Source organism: Hyaena hyaena, unplaced genomic scaffold (assembly GCF_003009895.1).
Source record: "Hyaena hyaena isolate Hyena2069 unplaced genomic scaffold, ASM300989v1 scaffold_712, whole genome shotgun sequence".
Classification (NCBI taxonomy): Eukaryota; Metazoa; Chordata; class Mammalia; order Carnivora; family Hyaenidae; genus Hyaena; species Hyaena hyaena.
This window is the reverse complement of record NW_024081340.1, coordinates 324,884-348,729: the sequence shown is the minus strand read 5'-3', so window position 1 is coordinate 348,729 and position 23,846 is coordinate 324,884. Positions and strand designations below refer to the sequence as shown.

Genomic DNA, 23,846 nt, shown 5'->3' with positions numbered 1-23,846 from the left:
TGAATTTCAAATCAATGTCTTTGCTTATTTATCTTGGGACACAGAAAAAGTCAAAGCACGTCATAAAAAGTAGCTTCTGAGTGTCACTGTCTGTCAACTATCAGCTGATGAAGCTGGATTTTAAAAAGAAAGATTTTCTGTTCCATGAAGATGGATAGGGCAGTCTCTTTATTTACCAAAGATTCTGTGGTAGACTTACATGGAGTAAAAAAAAAAGAACATTTACTAACAAAAAACAATGCCAACAGCCAATACTTCAGGTTCTACAACATAAGGAGATCCATATTCTCTGGCCTAGTTAAATTTAATCATGTTTTCTTTTAGGATTTAGCTGTAGGGGTGCCTGGGTGGTTAAATGTCCAACTTCAGCTCAGGTCATGATCTCATGGTTCATGGGTTCAAGCTCCACACTTCGGGGTTCTCTGTCCCCATCTCTCTCTGCCTCTCCTTCTCGCTCAAAAATAAATAAACTTTAAAGATAAATAAATAAATAGTAAAATTTAGCTTTAAAAATTAGGAAGGATGAAATATCAATACTATGAAACTTTTTAAGGTTTATTGTTAATGCATTAAAGTTTAGAGTTTTTAATTACCAAATAGGAAACCCACTTTACAACACAGATATGCTGCACCATTGAGTAAAATGACAATTTTTGAAACATAAAGTCATTTCATAAACTAATATTAAAGCATATGTATTTAGAACAGCACTCAGTGTCCCATGATATTTCAATTTTCACATAATCTGATTAAAATCAGGAAAAAGAATCTTCTGGAGAAGCAAGTGCGGGGTAAGTACCATTTTGTATGTTTATTATTTTTGTAATTTACTCTTCCACACAAGGCAGAAAGTGAAGAGTTTGGCATTAGCTGCTCATCATATCTTGGGAACAAATTCAGTTCCTTGGGACATGAAAACACATTGCTGGATATTTTGATTTTACTCTGTAAAATTGAAGATGGCATAGTTTTAGCTTTAAATTACTTCCTAAACAAATACCGATCTCTTAACTTTGGAATAGGAAAAAGAATAGGTTACAAATAATAGTATAGTTTATGATTGAAAAAAATTTAAATGCATCACCTAGAAATTTATCATGAAAACTCAGCATTGGAAGTAAAAACACATCAATTTTATAAAACATCAAAACAAAGCCTCATCTAGTTTCATTCTGCAGAAATCCTTTTAACCCAAAACACCTTACTTAGAGCATAGCATTTCTAAAGACAGTCATAGGGTCGACATTTAGTCTTAGACCAAAGGCAATTTCTTTTCCTGACAGTATGTCTTTTACCATCAATAGATCTTAAACGTAAAAATAACTGGAATAAGATCACATTCTGCTGCAAATTTATGTAAATTAATCATACTTACAGGTCTTTCCCTATTAATACAGAAGTTACCAATAAATTATTGTAAATGAACACAGATACATGAATGAAAGCATCTTTGGTCCTTAAAAGACTGGAGGACCAGGAATCCAGAGGGGTTTCATGAAAATGAATCAGAAGGAAGTCAACACAGTTAAGGTAAAAGGAAGTAGGTCCAGAGTTGGGAGGTCAAAGGCTCTGCACTGGCACAGACCGAAAGGCATAAACTTAAAAGATTCGGCTCGAATCATCACTGAAGGAAAAGAAAAGAGGCCTCTTCCTAGGAGGGGACAAATATAGGACCAGCGGGAGTCCAGTGCCGCCTCACACACACGGTGCAAACAGCTGCCAGGACGGAAAGGGTCACAGGAAGGCATTAAAGAGAAAGTCATGGAGCCTGACAAAGATCAGTGTCATTCTTCTTATCCTATTTGCTTCATTTCTGTCCCAAACCACAGGCTCTTTAAATGTTTCCGTGTCAGAATTCTGACACTCGCTTTCTTTTCCATTTCCTTTTACCCATGTATCTCAAGGAGGGCACACCTGGCATCTGGATGGGACAATCCATGCGTGTCCTACCAACTGTAGGGTGCCCAGCACTTCCGTCCCCACCTTCAAATGGCAGGAGAGTCCCCAAGTCACTGGGGCAATCAAAAATACATTTCCAAATGCCCGTAGGAGGCAACCACCACCACCACCACCACCACCACCACCACCACCACCACCACTTAAAAAAACCATGGTTACAAGCACCAGTATCTCATTTAAACCCACAGGACTCAAATCTACGCCTCTAGTCAAGGCTCTTCTGGAGTTCTAATCCGTTTTTCTCCTTTCAAGTTGACACTCTCCCCTCATTCTCCACTGTCACTTCAAAACTGGTCCCAAATGAATTCCTTATCTCCCCCACTAAGCCCTAACCTGTTTCCCTTATAAGCTAGCTAATCCAACCACTGTCCACAGTCAACTGGGCAGACACCTGGGAGGCAAACAGAACTCCTCTTTCTTACCAAGTCCTCAAGACTCCATGTTCCAAGTATCTCTCAAGTCCTTCCTTCTTCATAGGACCCCTCTTTTTCCCATCATGTCCAGCTGTATTACTGCAGTGGCCTCAAATCTTCCACCAACTTTATATCCTCTCTAACACAAATACCACGCTGTCATCTCCTGGGCCACCATGGCCATGCCCTACTGGATCGCTCCATGTTTCCACACAGCCTTCAAAAACCATGAAAACTCCTCAGCAGGGCACACAATGGCCTGTACCCTCTCACCTTCACCGGGGAACCTTCAGCCCATAACCTCCAGCGTGACCCAGGCCTATGCATTTCAGGGGCAGTGCCATGCTCTATGATTCCCCTACACACAAACTACAGATGTTCCACCAGCTGCGGCTGATCCTTGGGGACCAAGAGCCACTGGGTGGATGCCAGCAGAAATGCTCTAGAACCCAGGCATCTTGCAAAATAGGTGGATCTATAAGTGTTGACTGAAATGAGCAATTCTTTTTTTTTTATTTTTTTTATAGCTGTTATTTATTTTTTGAAACAGAGAGAGACAAAGCATGAGCAGGGGAGGGGCAGAGAGAGAGAGGGAGACACGGAAGCCGAAACAGGCTCCCAGGCTCCAAGCTGCTTGCACAGAACTCAATGCGGGGCTCGAACCCACGAACCACGAGATCATGACCTGAGCCGAAGTCGGACACTTAACCGACTGAGCCACCCAGGCATCCTGAGCAATTCTTTATAAAGCCAAAAACTTAGTAGGGACATGCCACTGATAAGCACTCCCACCCAGAATGAGAATGATCTTGTCCCTGTTTTCATATAATGTCTTCTTACACAGAAAGGCTTACTAGTGCTATTCATCGGCAAGTGGTGAGGAACCTGAGTCACTATAAAGGGGACCAGACATCATATTGTTGAATCCACAAAGCTTGTTCTGACCTCACCCTCTGCTAATATCCCATCACCTCTAGATACAATTTTTCCATGAAAGTACAGCGATGAAGACAGTCTTGATTATGCCACACTGAGCAATCCCGTGCTTCATCAGCAATCACTAATTTGAACACCAGTCCTTTGCTTTATTCAACATTTTATATAGCATTTCCTTTAAGATTGGCAACTCTTCCATGGGTAGCACATCAAGTAGTTATCACTTGAGAGACCAAATGCTAAAAGTTCATTCAGCAATTAGGCATTATATTATGAGATGGGCTTTGCAAGTCTTCTGAGCCTTCTGAATTTTTAAAAGACTGTATCTGAAATGGGATTTCAAACTAAATCAAACTTTTTTTGATACAGACAGAGGATTATCATGTAGAAGCTGAACATTCCTAAACCTTAGTTAAAATATATTATAATAAAGATCAAATATCACATAGGCAGCTTTCCAAATTAAAATGCTACGTTTTAAGTAAAAACAAAATAAAAATATAAAAGATGTTTATCTTTTTTTTTTTTTAACATTTATTCATTTTTAAGAGACAGAGATAGACAGAGCGTGAGTGAGGGAAGGGCAGACAGAGAGCAAGACACAGAATCCAAAGCAGGCTCTAGGCTCTGAGCTGTTAGCACAGAGCCCGACATGGGGCTCAAACTCATGAACCGTGAGATCATGACCTGAGCCAAAGTCGAATATTTATAACAGACTGAGCCACCCAGGTACCCCAGAAATGAAAACTTTTTAATGAAATCATAAAAGACTTAAACAAAATGACTTATTTCAGGGTTAACCAGCCATGTAGACTTTTTAAATCCACATTTAATAAATAAGAAATGAGGGGGAGAGGTTTAGCAATCTGCTCAAGGTTAACCAGCTCCCAAAAGGAAAGGCAACTATTGGAGCCCAGGCCCCTGATGGACTACCCTGATAAGCAAGCAGTGCTCTGGGTACCCAAAGAATGTCAGGACCCAAAACATCCTCTGCTCAAGAACTGTTGCTACTCTACAACAGAATTTACTAAAGGCTTTCTCTGGAGTCATTATACACTACAAGAAGCTGACTGATGACCACACAATTCAAAGCACAACTCCTTAGAAGAAAAACATGCCACTGTGGTTTTCAGAAAACATATTCTCATTCAAATCATGACTTACATTTTGTAGTTATCAAAACAGTATTGATTCTTGATAGCTATGTATCTAAAACAGGGCTCTGGTTTTATAGATCAACCAAAGTACATGTTAAAATGAAAGAGACTCACTTTCAAATACAGACATACCATCTAAGGCTCTTGTTCTGACTCTTCACTGAAGGAGAAAAGAGATGCTCATTTCTCTTACCAAACCGGTAAGATGGCATCAAAAGGATCAAGGGACTGAACACAAGCAACAACCCAGCTTCTCAACAAGGATTTCCAAGCTGAGGTGCATCCACCACCCGCACACTACGGGCCCACTGCTCCCTAAGGCCCACTGGGTCCCGGAACATGTTCTCTTTGAGTATCCATGTCAGTATCAAGATTGCCAGGATCTTTTCCTGTGGCAGAATCTGCCGTCTGAAGTTGTGCCACTTCTCTAAAAATTTGAAGATCTCATGGATTAGACCACAAACTCCAGCTCTCTGAAGTAGCTTCAAGTCACAGGCCTACATGTTCTACATGAATATTCAATCTTGAAAGTTCAAAAGGAAGATTCACCTGCACACAGTGCTGGCGCCAGTGGGCATGAGCATGTTATCATTACTGTCCGCTTGACTTTGCCCTAACATGACAAATAAGCAATGTCAGGATGCACAAGAATACTCCCTACCTAAGACAGATCCAGTTTTTGTGGGTCCTGAAGCTTGTCCAATATGCAGGCACAAAAATTAGGAAAAACTGAGGCACAGCGGCACCTGAGTGGCTCAACTGGTTAGGCATCTGACTCTTGATTTCGGCTCAGGTCATGATCTCACGGTTCATGGGATCAAGCCCCATGTCAAGCCCCTATCCTCTGACACTGCAGAGCCTGCTTGAGATTCTCTCTCTCTCTCTCTCTCTCTCTCTCTCTCTGCCCTTCTCCCATTCATGCTTTCTCTCAAAAAAATAAATAAATAAATAAACTTTAAAAAAGGAAAAAAACAGGCACAAAGCAAATAATTAATGAGGCTTAAGCTTAAAGCCACCATTGACCCAACTATATAAAATTACCAATATTCAACCATTTTGACCTACCAAAATAGCAGCTAAGGACTGTTCAGCTTAGCACACTGCTGGTACTTGGCTCCAGTCCAGGCTCTGCAGTTCCCTCAGAAGAATGTAAGAGCTCACCACTGACTTACAAGCTGAGGCTCCTACACTCATTAAAACCAATAGAAACTCCTCTAATAGTATTTATGGAATGTTAAATAGGGAAAACCTGAAGAAACCAGTATGGTCACTGCAACTACATTTTCAAGACAATAATTACATATATGAACAAAAAATACAAAAATGTAAACAAAAATAATGTTTGTGTTTGACTAGTATGAGTTATTTTTCTCCCACACAACTTAAAGGTGTTTAATTTAAATAATTTAAAAGGAAGGATAAAAGGACAAGTGTGAGAAGAGGGAGGAACAGAGGAGGGAGAGACCTCAGATATAACTGTCTGTGGTGACAATTCAGTATGCATTTGGCATCCATCTAGACATCAACAACCTAAAACCTTAAAATTTATTTTAAGGAGTAAAGATAAAAGCCGATTAAATCCAGAAGAGGCCTCATACTTCTAAAGGTCTTGTTTGAGGTAACGCAGATGTTCGTTAGTAAGGAATGTCTTGGCCTCACCAAAAGACAACTAAGGTGAACTTACTTTTTGCTTGCCTCACAGACATCCGTAATGTTAGAGAAAAGATGGTGACTCTCTGTTTTGGTCATAGTATCGCTCAGTTCTTTAGAATTTTTAAACATCCGTATCAAGATCTCCAAACTGAGTAAATATGAATGTTCAGAGGATATGACTTCAAAGATAGCCTGGTAAAGAGGAAAAAGAAAGATATTAATTCTTGTAATTGAAGAACAAAAATAAGCTCTCATATTCATCCTACAAAAAAGACATATCTTGAAAAGCACAAAAAGATAAGCCCTAAGGAAAACATATCACTGAACTATTGTCTTTATGTAAAGCATGAACATCCAAACCTCAAGAAATACGGTCACTGCCGACTGTGTAAAACTGAAAAAGTGAAAGCACTCGGATGACTTAAGATTGCATCCTGAGGTCATGCTTTGCCAAGGGGTGGAATCTATGGAAGAAAGCTAGGGCCTGTCATAAAATCTCAGTGTGACGTTAATTAACCCTTGGGGTCATCTCCTACAGCCCTGTTTTCAAAGTATGCTGCTCTGGGACAGTAAGGATTTATAGACATCACTTGGGATTCAGAGAAAAGGTCTCACAAATACATTTCTTTGCTCTCCTCCTGTGTGGGCCTTTTCTCTCCCCATATTTGCAGCCAATAAGACCAAAGAGTCTGGGTATATGAAAAGAGCATGCCTGTATCTACCCTTAAAAGGTTTTTATCAGCCACAGGAAATCTTTTATATTAAACTGATATAACTGAAAGTAATTCTGTTTTTTCAACAAGCCATCCTCTCTGCTCTCATCGGTATCTCAAGAAGGAGCGAAGGACCCTCTGCAGAAATGGTTGGTGTCAGGCACACAATAGTTACCTGATAAGTGTTCATTAATGATGAAATTCAGCCCACATATGTGAATAGGCACCTACACCTGGTGTAAGGAATTCATCTAATTCATTAACACTTCAGATCCTCCAAGAATCGCAACACAGGGATTCCTCCTGAGGTGGGGTGGGAAACATCTTTGCAGGCTTGAGATTCGCATTCTTCCTGGAGATCTCTCTGGTAACAATGCCATTATCCCATGATGGCCTTGACCTCCAGGTCCCCTCTCCTCAAGCCCTTGACCCAAAAAGCACAAGAGATTCTTCCCCTAAGGCCCTGTGTGGTGGCTGAGACTAGGCGGGAGCAGACAGGCACAGGCACATGGAAGTCCAGCTGCCAGTGAGTGGACCATATTTCGTAAGTCAGCTTAATGCTAGTCTCAATGTTCACCTCCCTTTTCAGCATTGGTAAGCTTTAAAGGACATCTTACTTAATGTGCTGGTCTAGCCTCAGTTGTGCTCCAGGGACTTAAGTGATATAATCATCTAACGAGTAAAGAGTGAGGACATGAAGAGTCTCACCTGACCTGAATCTTGTATAATTCTCTTCAGGCAATACAATTATCCCTAGGAAATGCAATGTAAACTGAAGAAAATAGTCACTTCCTGACCAAAAATAATGGATTTCAGGTTGCTGATGGATATGGTAACTTGGAATGACAAAATATTTTCAAAAGCAAAACCTTTTGTAATCAAATGCAAAATACTAAGAGTTGAACAAAAAGATCACATGAACGATACAGATCACATGAAAAGATGAATAAGTGGTAGTTTAATATAATAGATTTAATATAATAACTGCCGAAACATCCTGCAATGGAACCATCAACTACTTAAAAGCAAATTGGGCTAAGCTTTCTAAAAATAGCTATATAGGAATAGAAAGGACCCATAAAGTCAGATTTGCTGCCATCACTAGCTTTTTTTTTTATATCATAAATCTGAATATTTTCAACATATAGGGGAAAGAAATAGGCTCAAATACGAAAAGTTTCAAAGAACACAAATGTTCAAATGGGGTTAGGACCCTAGAGTAGCTCTTGAATTTGTCCACAAAGAAACACTATTTATTTTGCAATAAAGAAAGCAAACCCACATCACCTGCTGCCCAAAATTTGGACAACAGCTTTTTTTAAAAGGTGGAATTCAGAGAATGGAATACTACATTCTGCTCTGAATACATGATCTAGATTAATATATATTATCTTAGATAAATCCCAAATATAGGGCTGAATGTCAAAAGGAAACAAAAAACATGTTCAGAACGATCATGTATCTACATTTTAACACACACACATGCACACAAATATATGTACATAAATATATGCAATACATGATTTAAAAACACAGTTTGGATAGATACACATCATTTCATAATTACAGTTGCCTCTCGGGAGGAGAGGAAGAAAATGACAACTGAGGATAACATAGGACATCTACTATATTGAAAAGTCTTGTTTTCTTTAAAAAATATAAGGAAAAAAGTATAAATTTAATATGTTTGTTAATTCTCAGTGATGGGTATACCAATGTTACATACTATTCTGTTTTTTTAAACTTAAAAAAAATGAAATTATAATGTGCCTTTGTATTTTTGTGTTATTTATGCCAATGAAATAAAAATATAGTGCATGTCCTTTGTGCAAGAGTTTTGTGTATGTATATATATATGTGTACACACACACATATGTTATATACACATATAGAAATTTATTTACATATTAATATGCATATAACAGGAGGTAAGTGTTTTGAGAATTTTACAATATTTTTTCCTTAAACTGTATTAAATAAACTACATTTATTTAAACTTCAAGTTATAAAATCCTATTACTATCAGTTTTATTTTTTATTAAGCAAACTTTTATTTTGGTATAAAATTAATTTTTAGCGCTATTGCAAAGAGGGTCCAGAGTTCCTGCGTTTCCTTCATCCAGTCCCCCTAACCAGGGTACGTTACATTTTATCTGTAGACAAATGCATGTACCTCACTCAGATTTCACCAGTTTTTCCACTAACATCCTTTTTCAAGTCCAGGATCTAACATCTCTTTCATTTTTCAACATATTTCTTCCAGCTCAAATACTTCTCCTAGCTGTTTTGTTGTTTAAGTTAAAATGACATTAAGGAACTTTAAAGTTTTCTTTTCTGGGTGCTTATGTGTAGCTTTATTTGACAAGGATCACATACCCCTTATTAAGAACAAAATGAATACGTTTTCAAAGGAAAACACTGAACCAGTGCACACAGTAGGTGAAAGCACACACATAACTTGGAGCTCTAAAAGTATCTGCTTGGGGTGCCTGGGTGGCTCAGTCAGTTAAGTGTCCAGCTCTTGATTTTGGCTCAGGTCAGGATCTCACTGTTCATGAGTTTGAGCCCTGCATCCGGCTTTGCACTGCCAGTGTGAGGCCTGCTTGGGATTTACTCTCTCTCTCTCTCTCTCTCTCTCTATCCCTCCCTCCCCAACTCATGTGGTCTCTGTCTCTCTAAAATGAATAAATAAACTTAAAAAATATATAAAATAAATAAATAAAACTATCTGCCAATAGAAAACATACCTCCTGTCTCTTTCTTTCCTCCTGGCTAACTGTCTGCGATAATCCATTTCTTTTCACCTGGAGGAAAAAGCAAAAGAAAGTTGGGCTCATTTACTTTAACAAACAATTTATCATGAAAGGCATAATTCCATACCCTTTGAGAAATGAATTATAAGAAATTATGCAAAACGTGTGAATTAAGCACATGTTAATTTCTGGGTCCCTTGTGTAATACTGAATCACATTAATAAATTAGCATTAATAAAAAAGAACTGCAAAGGGTCCAGAACACTCTCATGTCAGGTTGCGTTAATCTGCTCTAGTCTTAGGTCTAGATATTCCTAAAATACTTACCAAATTAATTTTGCAAATCATAAGTGAAGAAACCTAACAATAAAGAAAGTGAAGCCATCTCTCAAGAGTTCACTGCCCAAGAGCGCTCACTGAAAAAGTAACTTTCATACTGTATTTCACCAAGACTCTGCAGAATACCTGTGCTCTTCATAGAGACCCGATCAAACAAGAAAACAACGTCCTGTCCGCCCCAATTTCACATATTTAAATTTGACAAATAAGAATGTCAGTCTGATGTTCTTTGGAGAAGCAACAGTACCCACAAGAACCATGACCGCCAGTATCGTCCTGGGAGTAACGTGGTTGCAGTGTTAGCTGAATCACTATGACCCCTACCTCAATTACATCCCATTTTTATTTGATTACTGCAGTTTCTATCATAATTCAGTTTCTAAACCAAAGAGTAGTAGAAACCAAACCTGTTTCTAAGAACTGCATGAAGGCAGGGCCCGGTGCACCTTCTGCTACACCTGCCCCTGAGTCTGGCACAGGAAAAACACTCGTGTTTTTTCAGCTGAGGATTAAATTAGCAAAAGGTCAGGCACACATACGATATTGACTAATTAAAGTCTGGGCTTGACATAAAGAAGGACAGCAAGAAACGTGAGTGCCCTCCCCTTTTCTGAGAAACTAATGGCGATAGAATAGAACACAGGTCTTCAAACATTTTGTTTTCATGCTTCCTAAAACAAGTTTTCTTAACCATGCTCATAACCTCGATCATTTTTAAGTTGACATCTCAAAATTTTCATTGTACATTTAAAGAATGTAAAAGATGGGGCACCTGGGTAGCTCAGTTGATTAAGCATCCAACTCCTGATTTAGGTTCAGGTTCATGAGATCAAGTCCCACATTGGGCTCTGTGCTGACAGTACGGAGCCTGCTTAGGATTCTCTCTCTCCCTCTCTTTCTCTCTGCCCCTCACTCACTCACATGCTATCTCTCTCTGTCTCAAAATAAACAAACATTTAAAAAAGAAGAATTAAAAAGATGTATTTTTCTTCTCACTGTAAATCTAGACATTCTAAAACGTGTTGCTTATACTGTGTTCAACGTATCCAGTGGAATACAAAAAACATAATGATGTGCTATCCACCACCATCCACATAAAAATAAATATGCTTTCCATAACAGTTGAAAATTATTCTTGTTTCTCCATAAAAATCACATTTCTATGTCAATTTCCCTCCCAAATTTCCAAATGTAATTCTATGTGTTAGGGTAGCTGATGAATTACACTACTATACTTTGATGCAAAAGTACCTTTTTAAATTTAATTTTCTAAAATGTCCTGTGGCCACTGAGTTTTAAGTATAAAAGACCCTCTCCTGGATTATATAATCACCACACTTATCATTCATAACCTATGAACAAAACAATACAATAACCCAATTTTAATGCATTAAGCCCTAAAAATGATTTTTACTGAGACTACAACTCTTAGTAAGGTGGGGACTTTATGGTGGCTTCCAAAAAAGAGGCACTAAAAGCAGTATGGTAGTAAAAAAAAGTTTTTAATGTTTATTTTTGAGAGAGAGACAGAACGTGGGTGGAGGAGGGCCAGAGAGAAAGGGAGACACAGACTCTGTAGCAATAGCTTCTTAACTATTTTTAAGGTCCATAGTTTTGTAGCAATAGCTTCTCGGGAGACACAGAATCTGAAGCAGGCTCCAGGCTCTGAGCTGTCAGCACAGAGCCCGACATGAGGCTCGACCTCACAAACCGTGAGATCATGACCTGAGCCTAAGTCAGAGGCTTAACCGACTGAGCTACCCAGGTACCCCTAAAACCAAAATTCTAAACTCATTCCCCCGCCCCCGTATCTTGTGCCCCAGTGCTCTGACACCATGGAACAAGGCACCACCCAAAGATTTGAGATGGATAAAAAAGATGCCTTTCCTTAGTAAAACAACCCAAAGGGCAACTGTAAGAGGGGAGACCGGAAAAAAACCCTGGGGTATCACTGTGCACATGCAGTCTCAGTGATGGAAAGGAGGATCCCTGGAACTTAAACATCTGAAAACCAGTATCTTTAGAACTATCCCCATCCACTCTGCAGTCTTTGCGAATCCCTGGTGGGGCAAGCCCTGGTGTGAAGACCACTGCTACACAGCACCCTACATGGTGCGGCCAGGGACATGAAGACAATCCCATGTCACAGTCTCTAACCTGACTTTTGGAAAAGGACAGAGAGCAGTAGAGTCGTGTAGAAAGAGTCCTAAATCAATCATGGTAAAGTTAACAATCATTTATTCAACACCTACTGTGTGCCTGGAACTGTGGAAATAGGCATTTTATACTTTTTTCCCACTGAATCCTCATAAAAACCCAAGAAAGTCAATACTCTTCTTGGGGTGTTATCCCCACATGAATTGGGGATAACAAGTGAGGTTTAAGACCTGAGATCACACAGCCGACGGGTAGCAAGGCCAGGATCTGCCTTCATGCCTCTCTAACCTCAGAACCCATGCTCTCCATCATGATATTATATGGCTGAGAGACTCCAGTTCTGTGAGCGAGAGGCACCCCTTTTCTAGTGCTGGGCAATCATTACTAAGATTCCTTCTAATGGCAGGTCTGTAGCAAGTCTCCATATGTTCTTTTTCATCCACCCATTCTGTGGAATGTTCTCAGCCTTACCCACCATCCTGACCCTGGGTCAGCCTGTCAGCAAGAATTCATGGCTAAAAAGGCTTCTTCATCCATTTTAATAAGGGAGGAGTCTGGCCAGAAGAATGAAACCGTTCAGCCCTGCTCCCGTTTGGTTAACCCTGAGCAGGAATTTCACAGGACTTCCTTCCTGACACACAGTCCTGGCAGATCGATAGCCAGGCGCCATGCCCACAATCTCTGCAGGTGAGATCACCAGCAGGAATTTCCATGCACTGGCATCCCCGTCCAAAATTACTAATGAGTCCAGACCGAGAAATCTTAAGAGAAAGAGAGTGAACCATCTGGGTGTTGAGACCCATACTGATGACAGCTAGTTTACTGAGGGATTAACAGTACTTCATCCTATCAAAAAGAAAAAAAAAAATCCCCAGCTAAAATAGTTTTTCTTTCGAGAGGGAAGAAAGGTAGTTTTGAAAAGGCAACTGCAACTCCCAGAATTATCATATTTCATTAATACTAATACAAACAATAATAAAATACTCCTTTGACCAAAAAGTCATCAGTAAGAAACCAGAAACAGATATAAAACCATTGAGACAGAAAAAAAAGAAGAAAGAAAAAAAAAATTCTAGGGGCACCTGGATGGCTCAGTCGGTTAGGTGTCCAACTTTGGCTCAGGTCACAATCTTGCAGTTCGTGGGTTCAAGCCCCACATGGGACTCTGTGCTGACAGTTCGGAGCCTGGAGCCTGCTTCAGATTCTGTATGTCTCCCTCTCTCTGCCCCTCCCTTGTTCTCTCGCTCGCGCTCTCTCAAAAATAAAATAAATATTGGGGCACCTGGGTGGCTTAGTCGGTTAAGCGTCCGACTTTCGCTTAGGTCATGATCTCGCGGTTCGTGGGTTCGGGCCCCGCGTCGGGCTCTGTGCTGACTGCCAGCTCGGAGCCTGGAGCCTGTTTCAGTCTGTGACTCCCTCTCACTCTGACCCTCCCCTGCTCACGCTGTCTCTCTCTCTCTCTCCTAGAAATAAATAAAACATTTTTTTAAAAAATTTAAAAAAATAAAATAAAATAAATATTAAAAAAATTGTTTTAAGATTCTCAGGAGTGTTCTTGGATCATAATTAAGAAATCTGTAGTGCAGCTCATTGGAGACGCCTGAAAGTTTGCTCCAGAGAGTTACGACAATGACAGACCAAGCCCTCTGGCTGGCTGCCAGGCCCCTGCTCCAGGGCAGGCTGGACGCCTTCTCCCTCCAGAGCCAAAAGGAATCTTTTCATCCACCTGAGACGTCTTTCCACATTCAATGCTAAATTAAGTAGTACCTGAGAGTGGCTACTTGGATATAGAAGGTCATGACCAGGCCAGGGGCTTTCAGAGACTAAGGAGTGTGGAGAGATGTAACCAGAGAAAGAGAGGGAGAGAATGATATCAAAGGAGGCCCCATGGAGACCAGCAAAGGGCAGAGTATAGAATATTAGGGTAGAATAAACACACCAGAGCAAAAGATCACACAGAAAGAAACAAGAAAGGAAAGGAGAGGTTGAGGGTGGAAAAGGAAAGGAAATACGGAGGATATTAATAGTAAATAAATTTTCTAATTCAAACAGCAACCTTATCAGTAAACTTAAGTAAACCCACTGAAACGCTCACCCTCCCCCGCCCCCAGAAGGGAGAAAAAAAATGCATGGAAAGCATATATTTATACCTATAGTTTTAAAAACAGACCTGCTTTTTGCAGTTTGCACATTTATGCTAAGAGAATCTGAAATATTATCGAGTTTATCATGTCCCCTCAAGTGTTCCTCTTGTTTCTATGTGTAGAAAACAAAAAGAAAATAGTATAGCAGCCTCTAACACCTGGTTCCTACGTGCTATCCTAAATGAAAAAAGAATTAAAATGGTACAGGCCTTTTCTATATTGTAACCCGTATCTCATACTGGTAGCTCTGGCTGAGGACAACTGGGAACACATCAGAGCAACCCTCCTCCACATGTCTCTTCTGACTTCACTTGAGCTTTCTTCTTCCTCACGGATTTAAATTTTGTATTCAACTATGTTGGCAGTAAGTAGAACTGCAAAAGTAGTTTAATGAAAAACTAAGAACTGGATTCAACTTGGGGTGCTTGATTTGTAAAATCTAACCAGTTCACAGAAGTGTTCAAGTCTGCCGCGGCAGATTCTAGACTCTAAGAAGTATGATGCATGCTATGATCTTCAGTATTTTAAGTATATAAAAATTACATCAAATTAAATAACAGAACTGAGCTGAAATCTATTTTTTTAATGTTCATTTATTTTTGAGAGAGAGACAAAGCATGAGTGGGGAAGGAGCAGAGAGAAGGAGACACAGAATCTGAAGCAGGCCCAGGCTCTGAGCTGTCAGCACAGAGCCCGACGCTTGGCTCAAACTCATGAACCGTGAGATCATGACCTGAGCCAAAGTCCGATGCTTAACAGACTGAGCCACCCAGGTGGTGGCTCCCCAAATCTATAATCTTAACATAAGTTAAAAAATATAAATATGTATGTAGCTTATCAAATGGTGAATACAGAGAATTCATTAATGTTATAACAGTTTTACATCCATCCTTATAGACTCTATTTATACATATGTATTTACTGCTGTAATCAGTACTGAAACTCTTCACTCGTGATCTTTCTAATGCATATAGTCTGCATATTCAAATGCGATGGAATTGACAATTGGCTAAAACTAATAAAGAACAGTACAAGAGACTACATCTATGGAAATGATATTGTCTAGTTAGACCTAAAATGTAGTTTTTGAAATTGATAAAAAGGTAAACTCCATAAAGTATAATAACAAAAGTTAATTAGTAGATACTCCATCTAAAATTCATGCCTGGATCCTTGTCAATACCTTGCAGGTCTGAGCTTCTTAGATGACTACCCTAAGAGGGAACAGGCAGGCTTTTAGCACTTAATTCCAGGCCTGCACTCACCATAGTTACAGGAGTCTTCACCTTGCAGAGAATTTTGTCCAGACATCCATAAACTTTGTACAATTATTCTTTGGCTTTTGACTTCACTGACTGATATAGGTTATGAGCCATGTTCTCTAAGTCCCAAACAGCTCTGGTATTGCCATTTATACAGAACCTATCTACAGAAGAGAGCCGGCCCTATATCTGTGGAGGGAGCCAACATTAGTAACACCAGTTTCTCAGTTGACTAGATGACCATTTTCCATGGGGTATATTCTCAGGCCCTCCACGAGTTGATACTATTTCTAGATAATATGGGGGCACATTCTTTCTCTGTTTCCCCACCAGCCAGGGAAACCAGAATGGGAGGGCCCCGAAAGACTGACTATCCAAAAAGGCTCAGAAATACAGCTAGTGAAAAATTAGATCAGGTATTTATAATCCAAGATCACTCTGGCTCCATAAAGCATTAATGTACATTGAATACTCAATTTGAGCTAAGACCTTTAAACTTGCTGGAGTTTACCCACTTGCTGAAAATCGGCTGGTTGTTCACGCCTGTTGGTGATTTCCTATTCACAGGCTTTTGTTCTCAAGAGTTCAAGAGTGGGAAGGGAAAGAATTGCCAAGTAAAATTATACCATGGGACACAATCACTCTCAGGTCCTTTCCAGACTTAACACAACCCATACAGCCCCTGAATTACAAATGAGCTAGAGTTCTTTCACTGTAAATAACAGGAACGGCCGCTCCCCCAAGAGTTATGTCTACAGTCCCTAAGATGAAAAATCTGCCCGAATCCAGAAATAGTGTCCTTATAACCAGGCCCGTAGGCTCTCTCCAGGGCCACCTCATCCACATCAGAAAGACCCTGAGAGATCACTCTACCTAAACTATGAGCTGCCACAGAACATAAGTCTAAAGGCTCAGAGATCTAAAAATAAATAAATAAAAACTAAAAAACAAAGTGCCAAACATCTGTGTAGCCAAAGATCAGATCAAGAGGAAGACAGTGTCACATTTTTTGGGAGGGGTGGGTAAATAGATAAAACACTATTTTAAAAAATGAAGAGGTAGAAGACAATGGCCCATCTAATAAAATCATAGGCTTAATTTTAAAAATACGTCAACTAACGAGCCAGGGGCCTCCTAATTCATTTGTTCAAAAAACTGATCTCCTCTTGGATCTACTGTAATAATAATCCTGTACTACTCAGCAAAGTTCTTGGATCTTAAGAAGCAGCAAACAGCCTCCTGGAGGTAAGCTCAGGTCAGCTAAGTCAAAAGCAAATTCAGATAAGGCAGGCCAGGGCTCGAGGCTTTTTCTCCTCTATGGCCTGTGTCACCTTCTACAGGCAGAGTCAGGATTCCTGAATGAACCCAAATTATTTCAATACAGACAGGAGGCTGAGAGTACAAACCACAAGCAGATAGGTAATAACATGTACAAGAATGAACCACTGTCCTTTGTACAATTTAGGAGATAAGCACGCATTATTTCATTGTGGGCCAGCCAGCCCTCACTAGCTATCTACCCATGTCTGACCAACTCATGATGCAGAATTCTTGTCGGTCTTTAATTTAATTCTCAAACTCCTTCATTTACTTCTCAAACTACTGCTGCATCCAGTGCTCACCATGCACCAGAACTTGTAACACCTAAACCTTATCACAATCGTGCAAAGAGGCTGGCTCAATCCCTATTTTACAAATGAAACACCGAATCACAGAAAAGTTACATCATTAGCCCTAATAAGCAGTACAACCAGGATGCAAACCCAGTCCTGCCAGCTAGGCCCCCCTCCCCCCCACCCCCCCCCTGCCGTTGCCCACCCGCCCAGGGCTGCAGCACGTTCTTAACCATCCTTAACCAGCACGGCCCACTGCCTTCTAACACACTTTTGAATTCCTGACAGTTGTGATCTGCAGCGGTTCCTCCCCTAAACCACAGTCCTCTTCCTGAATGCCACAGACACCTCGTCTCCCACTGGGTTCCCAGCTTCTGCTGCTGTTGAAAACTACACTGTCAGTGGGGTACCTGGCAACTTAACTCTTTCATTAATCCCCACATGACTCCTGCTAAACACTCCTCTCTTTCACTTGCAGCTCTTACTAGCCTCATTCCCCTGTGGGCTGCTGAGCCCCGACTCTAACTCTAGCCCCCAGATGAGAAGCAGCAGCTCTCCTTTATCTATCGATAATTAAGAGCAGAAGTTAGGAAAGGCATGAAAAGCTGACATAAAGTAGAAAGGATGAAAAGGAAACTGACTTTAGAAGAGAAGGGCAATTATCTAAAACTATTTAATAAAAGGTGAGCTGTTGTAAAAAGTAAAACATTTAATAGAATCCCGAGAAGCAGTGTTAACAGTGGTTAACAGGAAAGGGCCTGGAATTGGTGGTAAAGTCAAAATGCATTTCAGCCTTAACTGGCATGTTGAATGTTATAAGAAGAACCTACCTGGGGGGGCACCTGGGGGGCTCAGTTAGTTAAGCTAAGTAAGTTAAGTTACTTTGGCTCAGGTCATGATCTCATGGTTCTTGAGTTCAAGCCCCATATAGGGCTCTGTGCTGACAGCTCAGAGCCTGGAGACTGCTCCAGATTCTGTCTCTCTCTTTGTCCTTCCCTTGCTCACACTCGGTCTGTCTGTCCGTCTGTCTGTCTCTCTCTCTCTCCAAAATAAATGAACATGGGGCACCTGGGTGGCTCAGTCGGTTAAGCATCCGACTTCAGCTTAGGTCATGATCTCACAATTTGTGGGTTCGAGCCCCACATTGGGCTCTGTGCTGACAGCTCAGAGCCTGCAGCCTGCTTCAAATTCCATGTCTCCCTCTCTCTCTCTCTCTCTGCCTCTCCCCTGCTCATGCTTTGCCTCTGTTTCTTAATAATAAATAAATGTTTTAAAAAATTTTTTTAAATTTAAAAAATAAATGAACATTAGGGGTGCCTGGGTGGATCAGTTGGTTAAGCATCCAACTTCGGCTCACAGTTCATGTGTTCAAGCCCCACATCAGACTCTGTGCTGACAGCTCGAAGCCTGGAGCCTGCTTCAAATTCTGTGTCTCCCTCTTTCCCTCTCTCTGGTCATGCTCTGTCTCTCTCTCTCTCAAAAATAAACAAACATTAAAAAAATTTCTTTCTTAATGAACATTAAAAAAAATTTAAAAAGAACCGACCACTTCTGTGATTCAAAACATTGTTTGAAAGAACTTATTCAGCTTTAGATTTTGAGTTTTAAAGTGAAAAACAAAGACAAACTAATGATTGACAACAGTGAGTTGGGTAACAGAACCAAACATCCACTTATTTGATGAAACAGAATATGGGCTTTAAAAATAGCTCTTGTGGAAGAAAGTTTAATGACGTGAAAAGTCATTCAAAACATGGTTAAGAGAAAAAAAAAGAGTTACAAAACAGCAGGTCTAAAGACATGAAGCAATATTTATAATAATATTGTTAGAGGGAAAATATGGGTAACAAGACAATATTGAATTATTGAGCTTTTGCTTAAAAGAAAAAACTCTATACGTAAACATTTTTTAAAAAGGTCTGTGAAGTTCTATATCAAAATGTCAATAGTGATGGGGAAGGGGAGAGATTTCAACTAATTTTTATTTTCTTCCTTTTGTCTACTGGTACTTTTTGACTCCTGTATAGTAAATAACATGTTTTGGCTTTGTAGTTAAAGCTTCATTTTTAGTGAAGGCTAAAATATGTTTCAAAGTCCTCTCTCGCAAAGAATAAAGTACGGCAGGCAAATGGAATTGTTCAAAGGTGCCAATAATACCTGCATTTCTTTGTTGTCGCCCACAAGGAAAGCTAGAGACACAGCAGGTGACCACTAGCAGATAAAAGTGAAGTAGCTAAGGGACAGGGAGGCAACAAGAAAGCAAGATTTCAGTCAGGACCAAACCACACAGTGGCTTCTGAGGCAGTGATGAAAGTGAGTGAGGACAGGCAGGTGTGCAGGTGTGACAGCAGTAACTGGACTCGGTCGAGGTGGTAACAGCACGAGCTCCTCTGACTCATACTGAAGGCGCGAGCCAACAGGGGCTGACGAAGGCAGAACAGGGCTGAGGGCCTCCTCTCGCAGGACAGGAAAGCTGCCGTGTGTGCAGGCAGTGCCAGCATCTCAGTGGCTCTTTCACTTTTGTCTGTTGTTTTTGTCAAGTGGCAGATGGAGGGGGAACGATCAACTCCAAAACAGTAAGTTACTTAAAACAACACTGGCAATGAAGTTAATTTCCTAGACTTGCCATAAAAATCTAACCGGAGCGAAACCTGTTCTGGAAAATTGGGTAAGAAGGTGAGGTAACTGACGTTTTACATTCGATGTAAAGCACGCAGTGGTTTCCTCGGACAGGGACAGTCTCACTGTTTGCAGGAGATCTGAGACACAGACACAGAACTACCACTGCTGTTCTTCCACTTACCCGTATGTCAAACGCCATTCAAGCCGTATTTCATACTTCCGCTCCTCTTCTTTCCTACTCTTCTGCCCACCTAGTTTTAGTCATATTCTCTAGAGAAAACTTCCCTGCCCTTTATGGCTCTCTACAATATCTATCTGGGTCATTCCTTTTGGCATCGTGGCCTACATTCTTTCAGAAACATCCCTTAGATGTTTCATTTCTACTGTCTTCTGAACCGGCTTCTAAGTTCCTGCAGTGCAGGTACTGGGATCTAGGCTTGCTTTGTTTGCTCCATCCACTACAATACAGTGTTAATAGCAATGGATTTCAGAACCAGTGTTTTCCAAACTCCAAGTGAATGACACAGTAAAGTTCATGTACTTCTGGTCAACATCTATTTCAATGGAACAAAACAGAAAGCGACAGAAAATACCACTGTGTAATGCAAGTATTGAGGATAACTTCTAACTTTAGTTTGCACATACACACACACACACACACACACACACACATGATTACAAAGTAAAACGTATTTCTCATTAGGCTCAGCCTCTGACAGGCAGTATGTTTGCAACATTGACTCCACCATGGGTAAATTTGCAGTAGATACGTGAGCCATGTTGCTGAGCAGTCTCACAGACCCCTACAGGGAAAGCTGTTCCATTCACAACCTCCACAAAATAAATGACCCAAGGCGGTGACATTTAGCACCATCATGCATCATGGAGGCCAAAGCTGATTGGAAAAGATCTAATTAGGCACCTTGGGCCAAACAACAATAAATGTTTAAGTCAGGGGAAAGTGCTGAGCTGATATGATCCGATAGGATTCTCTCTCAAGAAACTGAACTGAGTAGTTATACATGGAAGCTGAAAGGGTAACATCAGGTGGGGGAGGCCCATCCCTGGTGACCTCAAGTCTAAGTTAGGAGAACTCAGACACCGAGTGTGCAGAAACTCTTGGGAGAAAAGACAGGCATAGTAAAATGGGACAGCAGGTTCCTGACAAGAAGTGAGCCAACAGGTAGATAGTTGCTGAGTCACATTATCGGCCAAGTACCAGAGGTAAATATAGTAATATAGTTCCTGCTCTTCCAGAGCCCTGCGTACATGTATCCATGATAATGGGGCCCCTGAGAGGCTCTGTTCTAGGAAATCTCAAGACCCTAACAAAAATAGAAGGAAACTATATTAACATCTCACAGTCTCAGCCGCCTTGAAACAAAGTAGAGAGACAGCACTGCCCTCATGGTATTGTCCTAAGGACTACATCAACTATAGTGAAAAGACACAGGACACTCCCCAGTGCATGGTAAGTCCTCTGCAAATATTTGGTCAATAATTTAACTGCATGAAAAACAACTTAATATCCTAATGGTCCAATGGCAGGTCTCAGAGCTACAGCTCTCCTGCAAGTCAGCCACTGCACTGCCTGCTCACACTGAAGCCTTGAGCCCGTGTGGCTAGAAGGGCTCCCAGTTGTTCAGTTTAGCAAACAACAATCACACTCCTCTGCCTATCACTACCAGAAAGAGAGTTTCCTGCCACTTGAAAATGGGAACCACTCCGTTTCTGTGTTATTGCAGTTGGGTGGGCGGCACTGTTTCTCTCCCACACCAACCGGGAAAATAATCTGCAATTTCCTTTCACTGCCAACACTACTTTTGTAGAGGCTGTCCATTGGCTTTATAATCTTTCATCACTTCAAATAATAGATATTCAGATAATGAGCACCAGAATAATCCTAAAACATCAGAGTACAGACTAAAGTAGAAAATCCAGAGACTATCAGTAGTCTGGAAAAATCAATAAAACCTGAGAAAACAAATTTTTAAGCCCAAGTTCCATATCTAAAGATTCAACAGTAATTTTATAAGTAATGACTTCTTGCATCATCACGGAAACAAAGCACTCAGTAGACGTGGCCTTGAGGAAAGAGTTCCATCATAGACTAAAGGAAGAGACACCACAAGGGCACATCTTAAGATTGAGACAGTAAATGCAAGATTCTGAGAGATAATTTCCACAATCCAAGGCTCAGTATTCAGAACTCCTCAAAGTAACTGAGCCTTCCCTCCTTTTACCTAGTTGCACTAATTATTTCTACAGAATGCTACTGTTCTCGCATGCACCCCATTTTCCTCCCCCAAAAAAATACCAAATGAAAAATTAGGTTGCAATTGAATTTGATTTCATAGTATGCAAATACCCACCATGGGCTAACTTAGTTCTAAACAGGAAGAAGCCAAGTCTCCCCAATGTATCAAAGACATGTATTAAATCCAGGGTGTAGCCGAACAACCATCAATAATTTTTTTTAACAAAAATTAAATATAGCCTCCAAGCGGTCCCTAAATAGGAAACTTCCTCATTGTTTTCACGGCTGAGTAACTTCTACTATTTTCACTTCTGGGGTTAGTTTTCTGCATTTATTCCTTCATTTATACATTCATTCATAAGTTTATCCAATAGTGACTACAAGCCTACTGTAAGTCATGTGTGGGTTTATGTGCTAGTGATATAGCAGAAAACAAAAGGGACAAAAGCCTCTGCCATCACGTGTCTTTTATTCTAGCAGAATAGATGGGCAATAACCAAAACAGTAAATGACACAGTACGTTAGAGGGGTAAGTATCAAAGAGAAGATAAGAAATTTTAAGAGGGAGGGAGAAGGTAAGGGAGAAAGCCCTGTGGCTCTCTGGAAGAAAGTTACTATCGGCTGGGCAGACAACAAATGCAAAGGCCCTGGGTCAGAGTATGTCCTTTATTTGAGGAACATCAGCAGACTGAGCAATGAGCAAGGTGGCGGAAGCAGGAGATGAGTCCAGAAAGGTAAGTAGGCCAGATCACACAGCCTCACTGGCTACTGTAAGACTCTCGGTAAGAACACTTCAGGGTTCAGAACAAAAAGTATCTCAACATATTTTAACAGGATCACAAACAATATAATTATATACTCCTACATGGAGGAGAGATATCCCAGTAGATGCAGGAGTTGAGCTGGGAAGCAATGAGGATAATCTACTTCTACGCTGGACAGGGTAGAGTGGCAGAGTAGCTCTATTCTGAAGGTAAAGGCAACAGGCTTTGCAACAAATTTGAAGAAGGTTATGGGAGAAAGAGAAGAATGAGCAATGATTGCAAGGTTTTTGACACTGGCAAGTAGAAAGAGGGAGTTGCTGTTTGATAAGAAAAGAATAAAAAAAATAAATCAGAAGTGAACTTTTGGACAGGTTAACTTTGAGATGCCAATTCGATATCAGAAAGGAAGTGGGATAACCTTCTCTGAAATTCAGCGAAAGGTCCAGTCCAGAAACAGACACTTGTAGTCATCAGAACATGTGATATATTGGGGCGCCTGGGTGGCTTAGTCGGTTAAGCGTCCGACTTTCACTTAGGTCACGATCTCACAATTCGTGGGTTCGTGCCCCACGTCAGGCTCTGTGCTGACCGCCAGCTCAGAGCCTGGAGCCTGTTTCAGAGTCTGTATCTCCCTCTCTCTCTGACCCTCCCTTGCTCACGCTGTCTCTCTCTCTCTCTCTCTCCTAGAAAAAAAAAAAAAAGAAAAAAGAATATGTGATGTATTTAAATCTACAAGATCAGATTAGATCACCAAATGAGTACAGATAAGAGGCCCAAAGATGGGGTCTAGGGAGCCTTCAACATTTAGAGATGGGAGGAGTGAGGAAGAGCCCTCCAAGCAAAGCAAGAGGCTCCAACTGCACCAATTTTATTTCAACTCCTCTTACCCACCATTACCCCAGAGGGTCCCTGTACAGGACGATTTCTCCGCCTGAGACACCTCAATCTTATGCCTGTCCCTCACCACCAACTCCACTCAGACACCTACATGGACACGTCACTGACGGCAGCTCCCTTCCTTTGCCACTATCTATCGGCTGACAGCACCTTGCCCAGACAAGTGCCCTCCCCCACAGGATCTCAGAGCATCATGAACTTGTCCTT

General features: G+C 40.8%; 1 protein-coding gene across 1 annotated transcript in view; it reads right to left on the bottom strand.

The window, feature by feature from the left end:
- Positions 1–23,846, bottom strand: part of ARHGEF26 (Rho guanine nucleotide exchange factor 26) — a 128,924-nt gene that overhangs the window by 91,699 nt on the left and 13,379 nt on the right. The window contains exons 4-5 of the mRNA XM_039217684.1: positions 9,579–9,635; positions 6,150–6,310 (exon numbers count right to left, since the gene is read on the bottom strand). Coding sequence (XP_039073615.1) covers positions 6,150–6,310; positions 9,579–9,635 — 218 coding nt within the window. The remainder of the gene's footprint in view (positions 1–6,149; positions 6,311–9,578; positions 9,636–23,846) is intronic.